We start from the raw sequence: 19,254 nt of genomic DNA, 5'->3' as shown, positions 1-19,254 counted from the left end.
TCGAATCCTCTTACTATAAATGCCAGCATACCATTCGCCTTTTTCACCGCCTGCTGTACCTGCATGCCCACTTTCAATGACTGGTGTATAATGACACCCAGGTCTCGTTGCACCTCCCCTTTTCCTAATCAGCCACCATTCAGATAATAATCTGTTTTCCTGTTTTTGCCACCAAAGTGGATAACTTCACATTTATCCACATTAAATTGCATCTGCCATGAATTTGCCCACTCACCCAACCTATCCAAGTCACTCTGCATCCTCTTAGCATCCTCCTCGCTGCTAACACTGCCACCCAGCTTCGGGTCATCCGCAAACTTGGAGATGCTGCATTATGTAGCAGATTCCTTGTACATTAAATCTGTGGTTATTGAGCTATTGGAAGTAGTTTCTCTTTGTTCAAAGCTCTTAAACTGTTCTACAAATCTTTCCTCGCTTCGATGTTGCAGGGTGTACAGCACAGCTTGCCTTGTCACTCCATAATGTTATCCTTTATCCGTGGAAAACATCTTAGCTTATCTCTTCCTTTTCCAAAGGGCATTGATTGGCAATTCAGGTTAATGTCCTGTATATTTGGGATGGGTAGTCTTTTGTTTTAAACAGCTAAGACACTGGAGGGAGAAACTGGGCCTAAACCTGTGTATTACACAAAATATTATCGCTTTTTGATGGTGTACTTCTGATTTGATCCTTACTTATTGAGACCAGGGTCTATTGAGATAATTTCTGTTAAGGGATTGATGCCTGTCTTGAGTCATGTCCAAATATAATTCGGCTTGTCATGGTGGTGGGGCGAAAAGGAAGTGAAACAAGCCGTGATCACACACAAAACGCTGGAGGAGCCCAGCAAGTCGGGCAGCATCCATGGAAATGAATAAACAGTTGACTCTTTGGGCTGGTGAGGTTTTTGTTGTGAAGGAAGTGAATATTTTTCCCCATTGGTCTCCATTTTTTCTCAAGTTGGTCTGTGGAACAAATCTTCCTTAGAATAGTGAGCCTGTACCATTTCCTGACCCTTTGCCCAGGGTCAAAATGCCTAATTCTGAAGGGACACACATCAAAGTTGCTGGTGAACGCAGCAGGCCAGGCAGCATCTATAGGAAGAGGCGCAGTCGACGTTTCAGGCCGAGACCCTTCGTCAGGACATGATTCTGAAGGGCATGCATTTAAAGTGAAGGGAGGCAAGTTCCAAGGAGATATTCAGGGCGAGCTTTTTTTTTCACACGGAGAGCGGTGGGTGCCTGGAATATGCTGCCTGGGGTGATGTAGAGGTAGATACAATAGAGGTGTTTAAGATCTAAGAGAGAAATGTGAATATGCTGAGAATGGAGGGATGCAAGCATTGTGTAGGCAGGAGGGGTTAGTCAGGCATTTAATTAGTCCTGTTCCTGTTTGTACTGTTGTTTGTGCCTCCCAGTTTATCTTTTGATTTTTCATCACACTTGGTTGGCTGTTTGGGTGAGGTTAGCAATTAACTGGCCATGCAGTGCCCACTTTTTTAGGAATCCCCTGTACACCTCATTACTGCAAATGTACATTCAGGAGGCACCCAATAAAGTGACCATTGAGTGTATAATTAAATTGTGGAAACCCACAAGTCTCCAACACATTCAGTATTAGAACATGGTTGATGTTCTAATGCTGAATGTTTTGGAGACTTTATACTTTATTATTGTCGCCAATCAATTGGTACTAGAACTTATCAATCTCCTCCCCCCCCCCCACCGTATTAGGAAAATTATGTAAAGTGCACCCACAAGTTATTAACTTCAAACTTTCTGCATTTTCACTCAGAGTTGAACTGCACGTGCATGTAACAAGAGCTGTATAGCTCATCTCCTTCTACCTAAGGCCATGAACTTATCAATCACCCCTGCTGTGGACCACTTCTACAAAGAAGGGATCCGTATGCTCCACGACCGCTGGACTTAATGTGTATGTGTAGGAGGAGACTATGTTGAAAAATAAATGTGCTAGGTTTTCTAAAATTGACTCCTTCTACCTTAGGCCACTAACTTATCAATCACCCCTCATAAGTAAAATTTTCAGTTTGTTGATCTGGGACGAGATTCAAACAAACCATCATTAGCGGGAAGGATGTATAGTATTCTTCTAGTGACAACCATTCTGAGGAAAGTTTTGTTTTGACTGATCGTTTCACCTTCTCATTCCCAAGGGCAAAGGCAGAACTAAAGAAAGAGACAGACCCATTCAAACAGAAGGTGCTTGATGGTCGGCAGCTAGCACTGAAAGTGAGTGCAAATTCAGTGTATGGTTTCACTGGAGCTCAAGTTGGCAAGCTACCTTGCCTGGAAATCTCTCAGGTGAGTCACAGCATTCCCGTCTTCCTCCTCAAGCCTGTCTCCGTGATTCCACAAAATACAACTTGTGGGCAAATAGCTTTAACTTGTATGCCAGGCACGGTGTTATTTCTACAAGCTATTTGATTCACTCAGTTTTCAAATTTTAGTTGAACATTTGCATGTTAATTCAGATATAAGAATTCATAGGTTTGGGGGACCCTTTATTCAACTTGAACATTTGTAACAGTTATAGAACAGGATCGGTAAGTCAGGAAGGATCTGCCCGAGCAAGTTTGTGGATGAATTTACTTAGTTTTGACAAGTTATCGTAAACATGGGAAGACTGAGTCAAAGACTGACAGTAAATTGCACTTCCAGCTACAAGATTGATTGTCATTCTTCAGTACATGATTGTAAAGGAGAATGAAATGATTGTTGCTCTAAATTCGCTTCAGCATAAAAAACACAATTAGCGAAAAGAACACAAAAAACCCCCACTATAAATACATAATAAATGAATAATCCTATAAAACACAATGTACAAGTAACTGACTGTATATATGTAAGATTAGTTTATATACCTAGACTGATTGTATGTACATAAAGTACGTTCATTCGTTCATTATATGTCGTGTCGTATGATGTAGGTTATTATGGTTGGCAAATTTTCCTACGGAAGTGGTTTGCCATTGCTACCTTCTGGGCAATGTTTTTACAAGACGGGTGACCCCAGCCATTATCAATACTCTTCAGAGATTGCCTGGCGTCAGTGGTGGCATAACTAGGACTTGTGACATTCACCAGCTGCTCATACGACCATTTACTACCTGCTCCCATTACTTTATGTGACACTGATCCGGGGGGTGCTACACCTTTGCCATGGGTGACCTGCAGGCTAGCAGAGGGAAGGAGCACCTTACACCTCCTTTGGTAGGGACACCCTGCCACCCAATATAGTGACTATTTAATGGTGTTGGGGTGGGTTGATGGGGGAGGTGTCGATCATCTTGACGACTTGAGGGAAGTAACTGTTTTTGTGTCTGGTGGTCCTGGCGTGGATGCTGTGTACCCTGTTCTTTGGAATTGGGACAAACAGTTCATAAAGGAGGGTGGGATATTTCGTGAAGTTTCTGACCATTTCCAGCACCTTTCTGTATATATGTCCTTTATGGTGGGTAGGCAGGTGCCGGGGAAGCGTTGGGCATTTTTAGGTGCTCGTTGTAGAGCCCTCCTGTCCCCCTCAGTGCTGTCTCCATACCACACAGTGAAGCAGCATGTTAGGATGCTCTCAAATGTGCATTTATAAAAGTTTGAGTATTTGCTGTCCCAGAGAGCGTTTCAGAAAAGGGATTTTGTTCAGAACAGATCCTGCCAACCTTCTGTTTCCAATAGTTGACAGTTCCCCTCATTTATCATTTGGTTGCTGCACAGATGACCTGCCAGCTGATGTTAAGGATGGGGAAAAGTTGGGCATCACTGCTGATGACATAAAAGTGGGTGGAAGGAAGAGTGAATTGCTGATAATGCTTCATTAGCTATTAAGTGAATTATGCATATACTTCTCGTACTCACTGCAGAGTAGCTGGTAACTAAGTCAGCTTTCCCTGTGGCAAGTAGTTCTTCAGAATCATTTAGAATCTGGTTTATTATCATTGACATATAGTATGTCATGAAATTCGTTGTTTTGCAGCAGCAGTACAGAGCAATACCTGGAAAAAAAGATGCAAAAGAAATATAAAAAATAAATAAACAGTGGAAAAGAGACCAAAATAATGAGCTAGTGTTTATAGACTACTTAGAAATCTGATGAGGGAGGGTAAGAAGCTGTTCCTGAATCATTGAGTGTGGGCCTTCAGGCTTCTATACCTCCTCCTTAATGGTAGTATTGAGAAGGGGGCATGTTGCAGATGACTGTACCTACATTGCTTTGTATCAACCATAAAGATGGAACACCAACTCCTCCAACCCACAGAAATTGCAAAGGGTCTTAAACTTGTTTAAAACTTCAGAGTGCTCTGTGCCGATACTCTGCCCTGCGTCACTCGAACTCTCTCCACCTCTTGTCAGCTCCATTGGCAGCTCTTCCACCACAGGACTGCTTTCTTGGACCCTGCCTTCCTTCATAGTTGGAATGAACCAGAATTAGAATCAGGCTGTGAAATTTAAAAATGAGTCCATTGGTTGTGGGAACATTTCAATGATGGGGCAAGTGAAGTTATCCCCTTTTGTTCAAGCACCTGATGGTTGAGGGGTAGTATCTGTTCCTTGAACCTGTTGGTGTGAGTCCTGAGGCTGTTGTACTTTCTTCCTGATAGCAGCAGTGAGAAGAGAGCATGTCCTGGGTTGTGGGGATCCTTGGTGATGGACACTGCTTTCTGACGACAGCGGTTCATGTAGATGTGCTCAATATTGGAGAGGGCTTTACCAGTGATGGACTGCGCCGTATCCATTACCTTTTGTAGGATTTTCCATTCAAGGGCATTGGTGTTTCTGTATCAGGTGGTGATGCAGCAAGTCAATATACTCTTCACTGCACATCCATAGATGTTTGTCAGAATTTTAGATGTCATGCCAAATCTCGCAAACTCCTAAGGAAGTAGAGGTGCTGTACTGCTTTCTTCGTAATTGTGCTTGCGTGCTGGGCCCAGGACTGGTCCTCTGAAATAGTATCACCTAGGAATTTAAAGTTGCTTATCCTCTCCACCCCTGATCCTCTGGTGAGGGCTGGCTCATGGACCTCTGGTTTCCTCCTCCTGAAGTCAATAATCCATCCTTGGTCTTGCTGACACTGAGTGAGAGTTTGTTGTTGTGGCACCACTCAGCCAGATCTTCAATTTCCCTCCTGTATGCTAATTCATCACCACCTTTGTTCTGGTCAACGGTGTCCATCAGCAAACTTGAACATGGCATTGGAGCTGTGTGTAGCCACACAGTAATAAGTCTAAAGTGAGTAGAGCAGGGGGCTAATCACACAGCCTTGTGGTACACCTGTGCTGATGGAAATTGTGGAGATGTTGCCAATCTGAACTCACTGGCGTCTACAAGTGAGGAAATCCAGGATCCAATTGCACAAGGAGGTATTGAGGCCAAGGTCTTGGAGTCTATTGATTAGTGGTGAGGGGATGATGGTATGGAATGCTGAGCTGTAGTCAATAGAGAGCATCTTGATATCTGCATCTTTGCTGCCCAGATGTTCCAGGGTTGAGTGTAGAGCCAATGAGATGGCATTTGCTGTGGACCTTTTGCTTCGGTAAGCAAATTGGAGCTGATCCAAGTTGTCTCTCAGGCAGGAGCCGATGTGTTTCATCACCTGTAAGTGTTACTGGGCGATAGTCATCGAGGCAGGTCACCGTGCTTTTCTTGGGCACTGGCAATAATTGAAGCCTGTTTGAAGCAGGTGGGTACCACACGCTGCTGAAGCGAGAGGTTAAAGATCTCAATGAGCACACCAGCCAGCCGATAAGTACAGGTCTTTACTTCGTGGTCAAGTACGGTGCAGTCTGGATGCTTTCTATGGGTTCACCCTCCTGAAGGCAGCCTGCATGTCAGCTTCAGAGACTGAAATCGTAGAATCCTTGTTGCAGTGTCCTTCAAAGTGAGTTATTCGGTTGTGGAATCCATTCAGTGTTGGGCTGAGTGGTCATCCTGTCTGCTTGAAGAGCCTGTTGGTTGAGGAGTAATAACTGGGGAGGTGAGCAGTCCAAGTCTTGCAAAAACTTGCATCGTTTGGATATGGAATAGCACTAACAAATATTCCAATATCTTTTTCCAAATTTGAGCAATGTGCAACATCATGGAGCAGGAGAAGAAAGAGGAATAAGCCCCAGAAAATAGTACTTTGATTCTGCATACAATTGTGAAAGGGAACCAAAATAATACTGTGGTATTTTTCTTCCAGGAATTTTTCTTCTTGGCAGATGATTAAAAACTGAAAACGTTAAAGGGAAGCAGTTGCTTTACAGATACTGTTGCAGTGATAGGAACAAAATACAGCATTCACATGCTTTGGGTAGCTGCTTCTCACTAAATATAGATTACCAAAATTTTTCAATGGCTGCGGTATTATTTATTATCAATGTAATGGAGAGGATTTTTGTGGCTTGGGCATGTAAACTTCCAGAAAAGTAAGATAACAGAAGAGACTTGTGGAATAAAAATGGTGAAATAGTGTAGTTAGAAGGTTCAGGTTATTTAGCACATGTAAGTACATTGAAGCATAGATTGAAGTACATTGTTTGCATAAGGAAGCAACACACCCAGGGATGTACTGGGGGCAGCTCGCAATTGTCACCACACATTCCTGCGCCAATGTAGCATGCCACAGTGCTTGGCAGAACAACACAACACAACAAGCAACAAAACAACAGCAACAAAGAAGCCCCTTTCCTCCCTGCCACCCACACGCCCAGATAGAAAGTTCTCCAACCTCAGGGCGGGCCTCCAAGCCCTCCAGCGCAGTGGATGTGCACAAAGGGCCTCTGACTTCCCTTGTGAACTTCAGATTCATAGATCCAGGACTTCAACAATTAGCTTTCAGAATTCCAATTGACCTTCAGCTTCGATCTTCGGTATCAGCCCGGAGATGTTTGGTTGATAGGACCCTGAACTCCAGGTTTTGATCTCTGGACCAGTCAATGATGGGACCCTGAACTCTGGGTCCACTGATGACAGAATGTGAACTTTACTCTCGCCAACTGGTGTACCTAGAAGGTCACCAGCTCTTGTGCCTCCTGCTCGCATGGAAATCTGATCTCGGGTCCAGCCAGCCTAGGGGTACTAGCTGACCCAGTGGGCCACCAGCCTTCATCCCTCGCTGGTCCTTATCCACAGTGCTTGCCAGCCTGACATCTGTACACGTCCTCTGTAGCATGTTCATGTTGCTGAACATAGGCTAAGCTGCAAGTATCAAGAGTACTGACACAAAATACTGGAGAAACTCAGCAGGTCAGGCAGCATCCATAGATGGAAATGGACAGTTGGCATTTCAGGCAAAGACCTTTCAAAAGGACTGGAAAGGAAGTGGGGAGAAGCCAGGAGTTCCTCCAGCATTTTGTGTGTGTTGTTCATGTATTCTATCATCTACAGAATCTCTTGTGTCTTATCAGGAGCATTGAATGGTTTCTTTTACATTGAAGGGTATTGGGAGAATGGATCAGTAACAACAACTCACTGATGATCAAAACAGGTACACCTCTAGGATGCAGGCTTAATCTGCTCTACGCTCTTCACACTATTGACTACTTAGCTCAGCACAGCTATCTATAAATTTGCCAGTGACACCCTTGTTGGTAGAATTTCAGATGGTGAGGAGGAGGCATACAGCTCTGAGATAGATTGACTGGATGATTGGTTTCACAACAACCTCACACTTGGCATCAGCAAGACCAAAGAATTGATTGTGGAGAGTTGGGAGGGGAGAACACACACCATTCTTCATTTGAGGGGTCAACAGTGGAAAGGGTGAGCAACTTCAAGTTCCTGGAGGACAGCATCTCAGCGGGTTTATCCTGGGCCCAACACACACAGCATGGAACTGAGATTTGGTATATCGCTAAAGACTGCTCTTAATATCTATAGATGTGCAGTGAGAGCAATCTGACTGGTTGCATCACATGATTACATGTGGCTGCAGAGGATCATAGACTCAGCCAACTCCATCACAAGCACAACCTTCCCCACGAGGTTGTGCAACAAGATGTTGGCGTACTTCACCAAGGACCCTTGCCTTCCATGACATTTCTGCTTCTTGTTACTACCATCAGGGAGATGTATCTCACAGCTTGAAACCCCAAACTCAACAATTCAGAAATGATGCCTTCCTCTTTGCCATCAGATTTTTGAATGGTCCATGAATCAATAATTCAGTCGTTCCATTTAATATCAGAGAAATGTATGCAATATACATACTGAAATTCTTGTTCTTTGCAGGCATCCACGAAAGCAGAAGTGCCCCAAAGACCGAATGACAGTCAAAACGTTCGAACCCCAAAGCCCCTCCACTCCCCCTTCCCATACAAAAGCAGCAGCAAAGCAATGACCTTCCCCCACCCCCACCCACTATCGCAAAAGAAGTATCAGCACCCTCCACCCACCAAGCAAGTAACAGCAAAGCACCCAAGAAAGACCATGGTCAGCCATACAACAAAAGCTAATCATTCTCCTGACAATTCGACATACCACAGGCTCGCTCGCACTCTCTCTCTCTCTCTCTCTCTCCCCCCCTGATAAAAAGAAAGAGAAGTCCCCCCCACTTCACAGCGAAAGTGGAGACATAACAAAGCAACTCGCTGATTTGCGATGTTAAAGTCTGTCGTGTCGCTTTTTTTCCCCGAGTTTTCCAACTCGAGAGTCAGCAACAGACTCTCCCTTACCAACAAGATAAACAGAGATTGCTTGATTCACCAAGTGCAGAGCCTCCATTATTCCTTATTTTTGCACTATTTATTTGTTTTGTAATTTATAGTGGGTTTGTCTTTGCACTGCTGCTGCAAAACAACAAATTTCACATTGCCAAAGTCGGTGATAATAAATCTGAACTTGATTCACATAGCGGTGTCCCTAGGAGCTAGTTATAGGGACCACTGTTTTTCTTAAAGTATATTAATGATTTATTGTGCAGTTTCCAAATTTGCAGTCGACGCCAAACATGAAACCATGTGAGAAACTGTGAGAAAGATGGAGGATTTAAATTGGTGGAAGTGATGAACATCAGGCAGGTAAAAATTAGCACCAAGAAATGCGTGTTTGTCATTCTCACAGGAAGAACTAGCAGAAGCAATATGTATTAGATAAATTTAGATTAGATGTATATAAGTTTTATTGCTTATCCCTGAAGGAAAAATTAATCTAATATATTTATTGTATTTCCTAGTTGGTGATGAACTGGTCTGGAAAGGATTGCATACAAAACAGCATGTTCCATGGTATTATGGTACATGTGACAAGAATAAATTAATTGCACATGGTGCTTAATGTGGTTCAAGATTGCAGGGAGCTGTGGGAAACTACATGTAAATTCATGAAATTGGTTGGGCAGCTTGAAAACCATAAACACGAGATTCTGCACGTGTTGGGAACCTTGTGCAACACACACAAAATGCTGGAGGAGCTCAGCAGGTCAAGCAGCATCTTTGAAGGGGAATAAACAGTTGACAATGTGAAGGATCTTGGCCCAAAACAGCGACTGTTTATTCCACTCTATTAATGCAGCCTGACTTGCTGAATTCCTCCAGCTTTTTGTATGTGTTGCTCAAGCACAGAAACTTCCTTAATTACTCCCCCACCCACCCTATTTAATTCCCCTTCTTCTTCTCACCTAACTTGAAAATGTACCCAAATGGGCCACCAACTTCCTTCCACACCTGCAACTGGCTGCAAGAGCCCATCTACCAGCAGAATCTAGTGCAGGCTTAATGGGTGACTAACCAGGTACTTGGCACAAGTTAATCAGTGTTCTGTCTACCTCTACTATTGTGGGGAGTAACTGACATCTGCTTAGGGTATAAAATTAAAACTGATTTAACCTTAGCCAGCATGAGATTTCCCTCCATAGATGCTGCTTGACTTGATGAGTTCCTCCGGCTTTCTGTGTGTGTTGGGCAGGTTAGAAAAAGTAATTGTAAAGCTGTATAGGATACTGAGCTTTATAAACATAGTTATTGAATGTGAGGAACTGAAGTTATAAACACAAGATTCTGCAAATCCTTGAAATGCGTAGTCACACTGACAATGCTGGAGGAATCAAGACAGCATCTATGAAGAGGAATAAATAGTCGATGTTCGTGCTGAGATGCTTCATCAGGACCTAATCTCCAGCATTCTGTAAATGAATTTACAATGACTCTTTACAAATTGTTGGTTTGGCCACAACTAGAATATTATGATCAATTCTGGATGCTGCACTTCAGGAAAAATGTTAAGGACTTTATGGAGGGGCAGAAGAGATTTACTTGATTGAGTCATAGGAGAACAGACTATGAATAGAATGAAGAAGTTAATGGACTTCTTCCCGGAAGAGTGTGTGCTTAAGAGGTAATCGAACGGAGCTGTTTAAAATCGCAACAGCTAAGGGACTAAGTCTATCATTTGGAAACTTTCTAACAAAGAATGTGGTTTGAATCTAGAAAACACTTTGGAGGGAGTGATAAAGTGGATGTAATCATATCGTTCAAGTAGGCACTGAATAAATGTTTAGAATTATTTGGCTGAACTATGGAAATTGGGAGAGTGGCGCTAGTTAGGTTGCTCTTGTATGTAGTTGGTCCTAACTCTGTGCACCCTTCCAACCTTTAATCTTTGTGATTCTCTGGCAGTATGTATGTGAGCATTAAAGTTTGTTTTCAAAGTTTAAAGTAAATTTATTAGCGAAGTACTGATATGTCACCATGTGCTTCCCTGAGATTCATTTTCTTGTGGACATTCACAGTAGAACAAAGTGTGTAAAAGGTAATTTGTACAAATACAGATAAGTAAAAAATACTGAGAATATGTTTATGTAAGTAGGGAGAAGGCAGCTGTTTTCCAATGACTTGCAAAATTTTCATGGAGGGAGGGGATCAATGAGGTTGCAATTAAGTTGAGCAAAAATTGTGTTGAACAGGATAAGATGTTCTACATCAGTGGTATATTTGACCACCCTCTGAACATCTCAGATTACTCTTTCTATCTTGAAATATACAGGGGTACTTTGTGAGGTGGAACTTGAAGGCAGAGTACAAGGTTAGATGGAGGATTTGGTGTGGAGTAACAGAGGGATCTCGGGGTCCCTCGTAGTTGCTGCACAAGTTGATATGGTAGTAAAGAAGGCATATCTGTAACACACATAAAAGTTGCTGGTGAACGCAGCAGGCCAGGCAGCATCACTAGGAAGAGGTGCAGTCGACGTTTCAGGCTGAGACCCTTCGTCAGGACTAACTGAAGGAAGAGTGAGTAAGGGATTTGAAAGTTGGAGGGGGAGGGGGAGATCCAAAATGATAGGAGAAGACAGGAGGGGGAGGGATGGAGCCAAGAGCAGGACAGGTGATAGGCAAAAGGGATACGAGAGGATCATGGGACAGGAGGTCCGGGAAGAAAGACGGGGGGGGGACCCAGAGGATGGGCAAGGGGTATATTCAGAGGGTCAGAGGGAGAAAAAGGAGAGTGAGAGAAAGAATGTGTGTATAAAAATAAGTAACAGATGGGGTACGAGGGGGAGGTGGGGCCTTAGCAGAAGTTAGAGAAGTCGATGTTCATGCCATCAGGTTGGAGGCTACCCAGACGGAATATAAGGTGTTGTTCCTCCAACCTGAGTGTGGCTTCATCTTTACAGTAGAGGAGGCCGTGGATAGACATGTCAGAATGGGAATGGGATGTGGAATTAAAATGTGTGGCCACTGGGAGATCCTGCTTTCTCTGGCGGAAGGCATATCTGTGTTGGCCTTCACTAGTCAGTGACTGAGTTCAGGAGTTTTGAAGTAACATTTCAGCTTTCTAAAACTCTGGTTAGATCACACTTAGAATATTGTATTCAATTCTGGTCACCTTGTTATAGGAACGATGTGGAAGCTTTAGAGAAGGTGCAGAGGAGATTTACCAGGATGCTACCTGGATTAGAGAACATGTCTTATGAGTATAGATTGAATGAGCTAGGACTTGTTGGAGCGAAGGAGGATGAGACGTGACTTGATAGATGTACAAGATTATGAGAGTCATAGAGTGGACAGCCAATAACTTTTTCCCAGGGCAACAATGGCTAGTACCAGAGGACATCTTTTTAAGGTGAATGGAGGAAGGTTTAGGGGAGAGGTCAGCGGTACAGGAGGCTTTTACAGAGTGTTGTGTACATCAGGGATGCACTGCCAGAGTGATAGTTGAGGATGATTCATTAGGGACATTTTTAGAGGGTTGAGTTATTCACTGATCTTAGCAATTTACTTGCAAATGTTTTGTTACCATGATAGACAACATCGTCAGTGTGCTGTTGGTAGTGGTGTGTCCTCCGAATGCTTGACTTTTATATACTTTTCAATCAGCAGATTGGATGCAATTTCAGAAATTCTGTTCTGACGTGGGGAGGAATTCATGTTTACAAAATTGTTTGCGGAAAACCATGCTTCTGGGAATTCTCTTGCAGCCGTGTGTGTGCTTGCACCTTGACAGTCACAGATGTCCAGTCAAGTTTGTGCCCCTCTATCTTCATGGATAGAGGCTAGGGAGAGTTGGTCATGCTGCTTCACAGCCAGCTGATATTCATGGATCCTTGTGGATAGTTTTCTAACACTAGCCGATGTAGTATTACTTTCATCTTGGGTCAAGTCCTTCATCCCCCTCCTTGGCCAAGTGTCCAACACAACTGTCACTAAGTCAAGTAGGAGCCAACCCAAATGTTTCAGAAGGGTACATTTTGGAATCTAGAATTTTGGACCCAACTACATTTTGTAATGAATATTTGTAATGAACATTTTGTAATGATCTCTAATATAATGTCACAGCTGTTCAAGCATGGTTCAAGCTGTTGCAAAGATCTGTTAAAAATGTAATGGACAATGTCATCAGATCATTGTAAATTGTGCAAGAGATTTTTTTTAAAATAAATATGACTGCAAGATTCTGATAAGTGACAAGCTTGTGCTGAGCTGAAAAATAAATAGATTTTCATCTTTGCACAGGATAACAATGACTTAAGCACAAATGATTTTTTACAATGTGTTCTTCATAATATATGGAAATGTGTAATTTTTTTTACATAAAACAGGTAAATAAAAACTGCAATATTCTTAAATTAAGTTGTGAATGGGACGGGTATGAAACACAGGCACACTTACAGGGTGCCCTCCACAGCATGAGGTTAGTATAACTTAGCAAAATAAACCACAGCCATGTGTGATAGAAGATTCTTGTCAGCCTTCGGGATGGGAACTGTTAAAACATCGCAACACTTGAGTGTCACAACTCGAGAATTTAACTCTTCAGTGATGAATCATTGCCACGTTGATTGAAATGTACTTTTGCCAACATTTGTTCAGGCAAGTATCTCACCCCATTGTACAGCTGGGCTTGACTTTCACTTGGATGAGGTTTTGAAAAGCAGCTGATACCTGGAACTTTAATTCATGCAGCAGACTAGCCAAATCTTGTCTAATGGATAGTAAAAGAGATTGGCTACATCTCTTCTTGTACAAGTTGTTGGTATTATTTTTTCTCTCTGCCCCAGATTTCTTTTTGGATGCATAGCCACTTCTGGTACAGTACAGGCCCTACGTCCCAGAAATTTTTACTGAGCTTTGAATCTCTTCTCTAAGGTTAATCTAACCATTCCATCCTACATAGCCTCCATTTTACTATAATCTATATGCCTATCTAAGAGTTTCTTAAATGTCACTTGCGTATCTGCCTCTACCACCACCCCAGACAATTCACTGTTTATATTAATGACCCGGAGGAAGGAGATGTACAGGAGCGAGATAGATTAGCTGCTTGAATAGTGTGACAGCAACAACCTTGCACTGAACATCAGCAAGGCCAAGAAATTGATTCTGGGCTTCAGGAAGGGGAGATCAGGAGAACATGTACCAGTCCTCATTGAGGTGGTCAGTGATGGGAAAGTGTGAGAAGTTTCAAGTTCCTGGGAGCCGGCAGGCGGTCTATCCTGGGCCAAAACACAGTAATACACTCATGAAGAAGGCATGCTAGTGGCTCTACTTCATTCATCAGGAGTTTGAAGAGATTTGGTGTATCACCAAAGACTGACAAGTTTCTGTCGATGTACGGTGGAGAGTATTTTGACTGGTTGCATCACTACCTCTCCAATCCGGAGGCTCCAATCGGCAGGATCAAAATAGGCTGTAGACTCAGCCAGCAGCTCCATCACGGGCACAACCCTCCAACCATCAAGGACATCCTGAAGAGACACTGCCTCAGGAAGGCAGCATCCATTGTTAAGGACCCTCACCATCTAGGACATGCCCTCTCCTCATTTCTGCCATCAGGATGGAGGTACAGGATTGTAAACACAAAATAATCTGCAGATACTGGGGTCAAAGCAACACTCACAGCACGCTGGAGGAACTCAGCAGGTCGGGCAGCATCCGTGGAAAAGATCGGTCGACGTTTCGGGCCGGAACCCTTCGTCAGGACTCTTCGCCAGTCCTGATGAAGGGTTCCGGCCCGAAACGTCGACCGATCTTTCCCACGGATGCTGCCCGACCTGCTGAGTTCCTCCAGCGTGTTGTGAGTGGAGGTACAGGAGCCTGAAGGGCCACAGTTTTGGGATCAGCTTGTACCCCTTGACCTTCAGATTTCTGAATAGTCAATGAACAACACCTCACTATTCCTCTTTTGGCACTATTAATTAATTTTTTTTGTAGCTTTAGTAACTTTTGTCTTGCACTGTACTTCTGCCACAAAACAGTAAATATGCTGGTGATACTAAATCGGATTCTGAACGGTATAGGATTTCCAGATTGCCGATGAGGGGAAAAAATGGGTGGGGGGGGGGCGCTTGTTAATAAGGATTATGTAATTTTGCACAGGATGTAGGTTAAGTGAATGAGCAAAATTCCTGCAAATGGAGTTTAATGTGGGGCGGTTTGAGATCGTGCACTTTGGTAGGAGAACTCAAAAGGCAGATAATCAAATTAAGCTCTAGACAAATTAAGCGAGACAATGGGGAGTGAAGTTAGAGTGAATTGGGTGCTGTACTGCATGTATCACAACAAACCAGCAGGCGGGTCCAATAAGTACTGAGTAAATGGCAATTTACCCTTCATTGCAAAAGGTTGGAGTCTAGGAACAGAGTTTTTGTTGTAATTGTATGAGGTGTTGGTGAAGTCCCACATCGAATCCTGTTGTAGTTTCTTTACATAAAGAAGGTATATATGTCCTTCATTGGTAATAAGAGTCTGATTTATGGATGTTTCTACGTATGAATGAGAAAATGGGCCTTGACTTGCAAATTTTTGACTTTACTAAAATTTCCAATGAATTCTAAAAGAATTTTTGAAGAGTTAAGCTTCCCTAACTTTCTAACAAGTGAGTGTGAGGTGAACCAAATGATTTGGAGTTAGCTCGTGTGGTCAGAGTCTGACCCTGCAGCTGTGTGTTGCCATAGAAGGTGGTGATATTTTCGGCAGGAATTAGTGGTTTGAGCTGCTGTGCCGGTTGTTCAGAGGTCTGTATGGGGGTGATTTGTTCACTCAGGGAACTCAGCAGGTCAAGTGGCTGCTCTTCTCGTGCCTGTTTGCTCTTCTGTTAAAGCAGTGCATGATCCATACCTACACATTTAATTGTTCATTTTTAACTTTCTAAACCTGGGTTACAATGGTTCTCAAGAATGGAGCCCTTTTGTAACCCAGGGACAGCTGTAGTAATGTTGGAGGCAGCATAGAGGAGATCTACCAGGCTAGTTCCCAAGATAAAAGGTTGTCTTACCAAAAGAAATCAAGTAACTTGAGCTATATTCCTTGGAGTTTTGAAGAATTGAAGTAACCTTATTCAAAGTTTAGATATACAGAGGGCTTTGTGGAGTTTTTGCCAGTGAGAGAGTCTTGAAGAAGAGGATTTGGGTACAAGATAAAGGGCTGGTCATTTAAAACTGAGGTGCAGAGGAATTTCTCCTCCCAGGAGGTGGTGGATCTCTTGAATTCCATGAAGGAAGCTTGATCATTAGAAATATTACAAGTGGAGGTGGATGAATATTGAAAGATCAGGGATTTGGGGAGGAGGGGGTTAGGAATAATGGCACAGAAGAGTGATGATGCCACCATAGATTGGCCATGATCCTGTTAATTGATGGGATGGACGAGCAGAGCGTGATGACTCATGCCTGCACCTATTTTCTTGTGTTTGAGGAGGGGTGATCTACAGTCAGGCCTGGTTAAAATGTTACTATGGAATTGTCTACCACGGAATCTTCCAAAGATTCCTTAAGAGGACAGCATCCATTATGGAGGACCTTCACCATCCAGGACATGCCTTCTTGTTACTACCATCGGGGGGGGGGGTGGGGGGAGGTGGTGAGGTGCAGGCGCCTGAAGATCCACACTCAACAGTTCAGGTTTCTTCCCCTCCGCCATCAGATTTCTGAATAGTCCATGAACACAAACACAAGAGATTCTAGAAATCCAGAGCAACACACACAAAATAATCTCGGCAGGTCAGAAGAGTGAACAGTTGACATTTAGGGCCAAAACCCTTCATCAGGATCCTTCCGTTTATGTGCTGCTTATTTACTCTCTTTTTACACTATTTATTGTTTATTCCTCATTGTAACTTAGTACTACTATTTTTTATGTATTGCATTATATTTCTGTTGCAAACGAAAACAAATTTCACAGCACGTGTCAGTGTCAGTAAACCTGATTCTGGTTTCGATATCAGGTACTGTAAGGAAAGACGATTAGAGAATGGTAACACGACAGATCCTTGTACAAGTCTGCTCTGTAGAAGGTACTCAGTTATAAGAGTGATCTATGTTATTGACACAATAATTGCAAGTGTCAAGATAACTTTGTATTTATTATCACCAAGCAGTATAATTTTGAGTTCCAGTTAGGGACCTTTAGGAAGATTTTTAGTGATCAGCAGGGCAGAGGATTTGATGATCAGAATAGTTGTGATGCAGCTTTTAGACGGTTTTACGGGGGGTGTTACTAGGTTTGTATGGACTTAGACTTTCAGAATATTTTTGATAAGGTATCTTTCAAACTACTGTGAGAGATAAAAATCTGTGGTATTGGTGGTCATTGCTACAGCATTTTAAAAACTGGATGAATGTTCACAGAAGCTGGTTATTGTGATTGTGAAATAAAAACAGAAAATTCTGAGGCTGTTTGGCAGGTCAGGCTGCATCAATGCAGGGGAAATGGAGTTGATGTTTTCGATCAACAAACCTTTAAAGTTCAAAGTAACTTTATTAAATAATGTTTATGTCATCATATACTGTCCTGAGATTCAATTTTTGTGTGCACTCACAGTAAATACAGAGAAACATAATAGAAGCAATGAAAAACTACACACAAGATGGACAAGCAACCAATGTAATGTGCAAAAGGCAACAAAATGTACAAATACTATACAAAAAGAACAAAAAAATATTAAATAAGTAACAAATAACATTAAGAACATGAGTTATAGAGTCCTTGAACGTGAGTCCTAGGCTGGTGAATCAGTTCAGTATTGGGGGTGTGAAGTTATCCCCTCTGTTTTAGTTTACTCTGTCCTTTACTCTGCTGATTTGTCTGCCCCCCCCCCCCAAGACCAATCACCATGTCTCCTTCCAACCCTCAACTTTCTTCACCTGCCCATTACACACTAACTCCTTCCACTGGTTCCCCTTCCTGCCTCCCTTTATTCCATGTTTTGCCCTTCTCCTATCAGATTCCATCATCTTCATACCTTTGTCACTTCCACCTATCACCTCCCAGCTTCTGATATCATTCCCACTCTCCTCTCTCCTCCATCTGCCTATTACCTCTCTCACCTGGACCCACCCATCTTGCTCCACCCCTTTCCTCCACCTCTTTACATTGGCTATCTCCCCTCTATCCTTCTGCCTTGACCAAGACTGTCGACCAAACTTGCCCATTTTCATCCAGAGACGCTGCCTGACCCACTGAGTTCCTCCAGCATCTTGTGTGTTGCTCCAGATTCCAGCATTTGCAGTCTCCTTTGTCTCCAATTGAGAAAGCAGGTGTATTTCAAAGTTGCAAAGAGGGGGAGGCTGTTCAGAACAAGGGAACATATGTTATAGTGTGGAGCAAATGTTTTCTAGCTGACCCATGTGCTTTTGATGTGAGCTAGGAAAAGGAGCCGGAAATAATACTGGTGGAAGAACTCGGCAGGTGCGGCAGCATTTGTGGAGGGAAGTGAGAGTCAGTGTTTAGGGTTGAGACCCTTCATCTGCAGCAGATTAGTGTAAACTCCTTTTTTTTTATGTCATGGACCTGTGCCATTAACTGAGGGAACCTCTGGTGTACAGGAACATGAATAAAGGTGTGGGTTGGTTAGCATCCATCTGTTTCGAAGGACAGTGGGTGATCATCAACATCATCACAAGCCTGTGTGGAAGGTATGGAGACCTTGAGATGCCCAGTAGCCAAGATCTCTCTCTCGGCTTCACCAGTGGAAAAGGAAAGCTTGTGAAGCACCAGCTTGGCTGCAGGAGCTTCCGGAAGGATGTTCAGTGATGTCCAGCTACCTTTGGGTCTCCACTCAGGATTTTCTGTCTGGATTTATTCCTGTAGCCTTCGTCTCTCCTGAGGCTGCTGACAAGGCAGTGGGGCTATTTACCCATTGCTGGGGAGCTGGATCACAAGCACCAGGTTGTGTCCACACACCAGTGTACTATGTGTGCAGGGGCCAGACCTTCTCCCCCCCCATCCTCTGTAGTTCAGCTCGAGTCCGAAAGGAGTTCAGTTTCTACATGCCACCAGTGAGGAGGCACTACATGAGGCTTGCTGTTGGAGAAACTATGAACTGGCAGGGAGAGACTTGCACATTCAACTCTCTTTTTCGCAAAACTGCTAGCCAGTGCTAGAAGCTGAGAGTGAGAGCTACAAGCACTACCCACTACACTATCATACTAGATAGGTCAACAACCATTTTGAATAAAGGTGTGTGATGGGGATATAGAGGTGTAGATTATGGTAAAAGGCCCTTCAGTTTGGTAAAGCACTTTGGCACAGCTGCTCTGTAATGTGCCTCTTTACCGTTTCTGGTAGCCAGTTCCTTGTTACTATTTGTAAAGAGTTGACACCAGATCACCCATCCCAAAACAAGAAAACAGCAGAGGAGGTCAGTCATCAGGCCCTGCAAGCCTTGCCCCTCCAGGATTGAGCAAGCTGGGGGTTTTCTCTTTGGAGCGAAGGAGGATGAGAGGTGACTTGATAGAAATATACAAGATGATAAGAGACATAGATTGAGTGGACAGCCAGAGACTTTTTCTCAGGGCGGAAATGGCTAATATGAGAGGGCA

The 19,254-nt window shown here is 43.2% G+C and overlaps 1 protein-coding gene across 2 annotated transcripts in view; it reads left to right on the top strand.

The window, feature by feature from the left end:
• The window catches only part of pold1 (polymerase (DNA directed), delta 1, catalytic subunit), a 234,870-nt gene that overhangs the window by 89,527 nt on the left and 126,089 nt on the right, over positions 1-19,254 (top strand). For both annotated transcript variants that reach the window (XM_063063296.1, XM_063063297.1), the window contains exon 17: positions 2,177-2,324. In XM_063063296.1, coding sequence (XP_062919366.1) covers positions 2,177-2,324 — 148 coding nt within the window. The remainder of the gene's footprint in view (positions 1-2,176; positions 2,325-19,254) is intronic.

This window comes from Mobula hypostoma, chromosome 11 (genome assembly GCF_963921235.1).
Source record: "Mobula hypostoma chromosome 11, sMobHyp1.1, whole genome shotgun sequence".
In the NCBI taxonomy this organism is placed as follows: domain Eukaryota; kingdom Metazoa; phylum Chordata; class Chondrichthyes; order Myliobatiformes; family Myliobatidae; genus Mobula; species Mobula hypostoma.
Note: the sequence above shows the minus strand (reverse complement) of the source record. Positions and strands in the feature narration are given on the sequence as shown.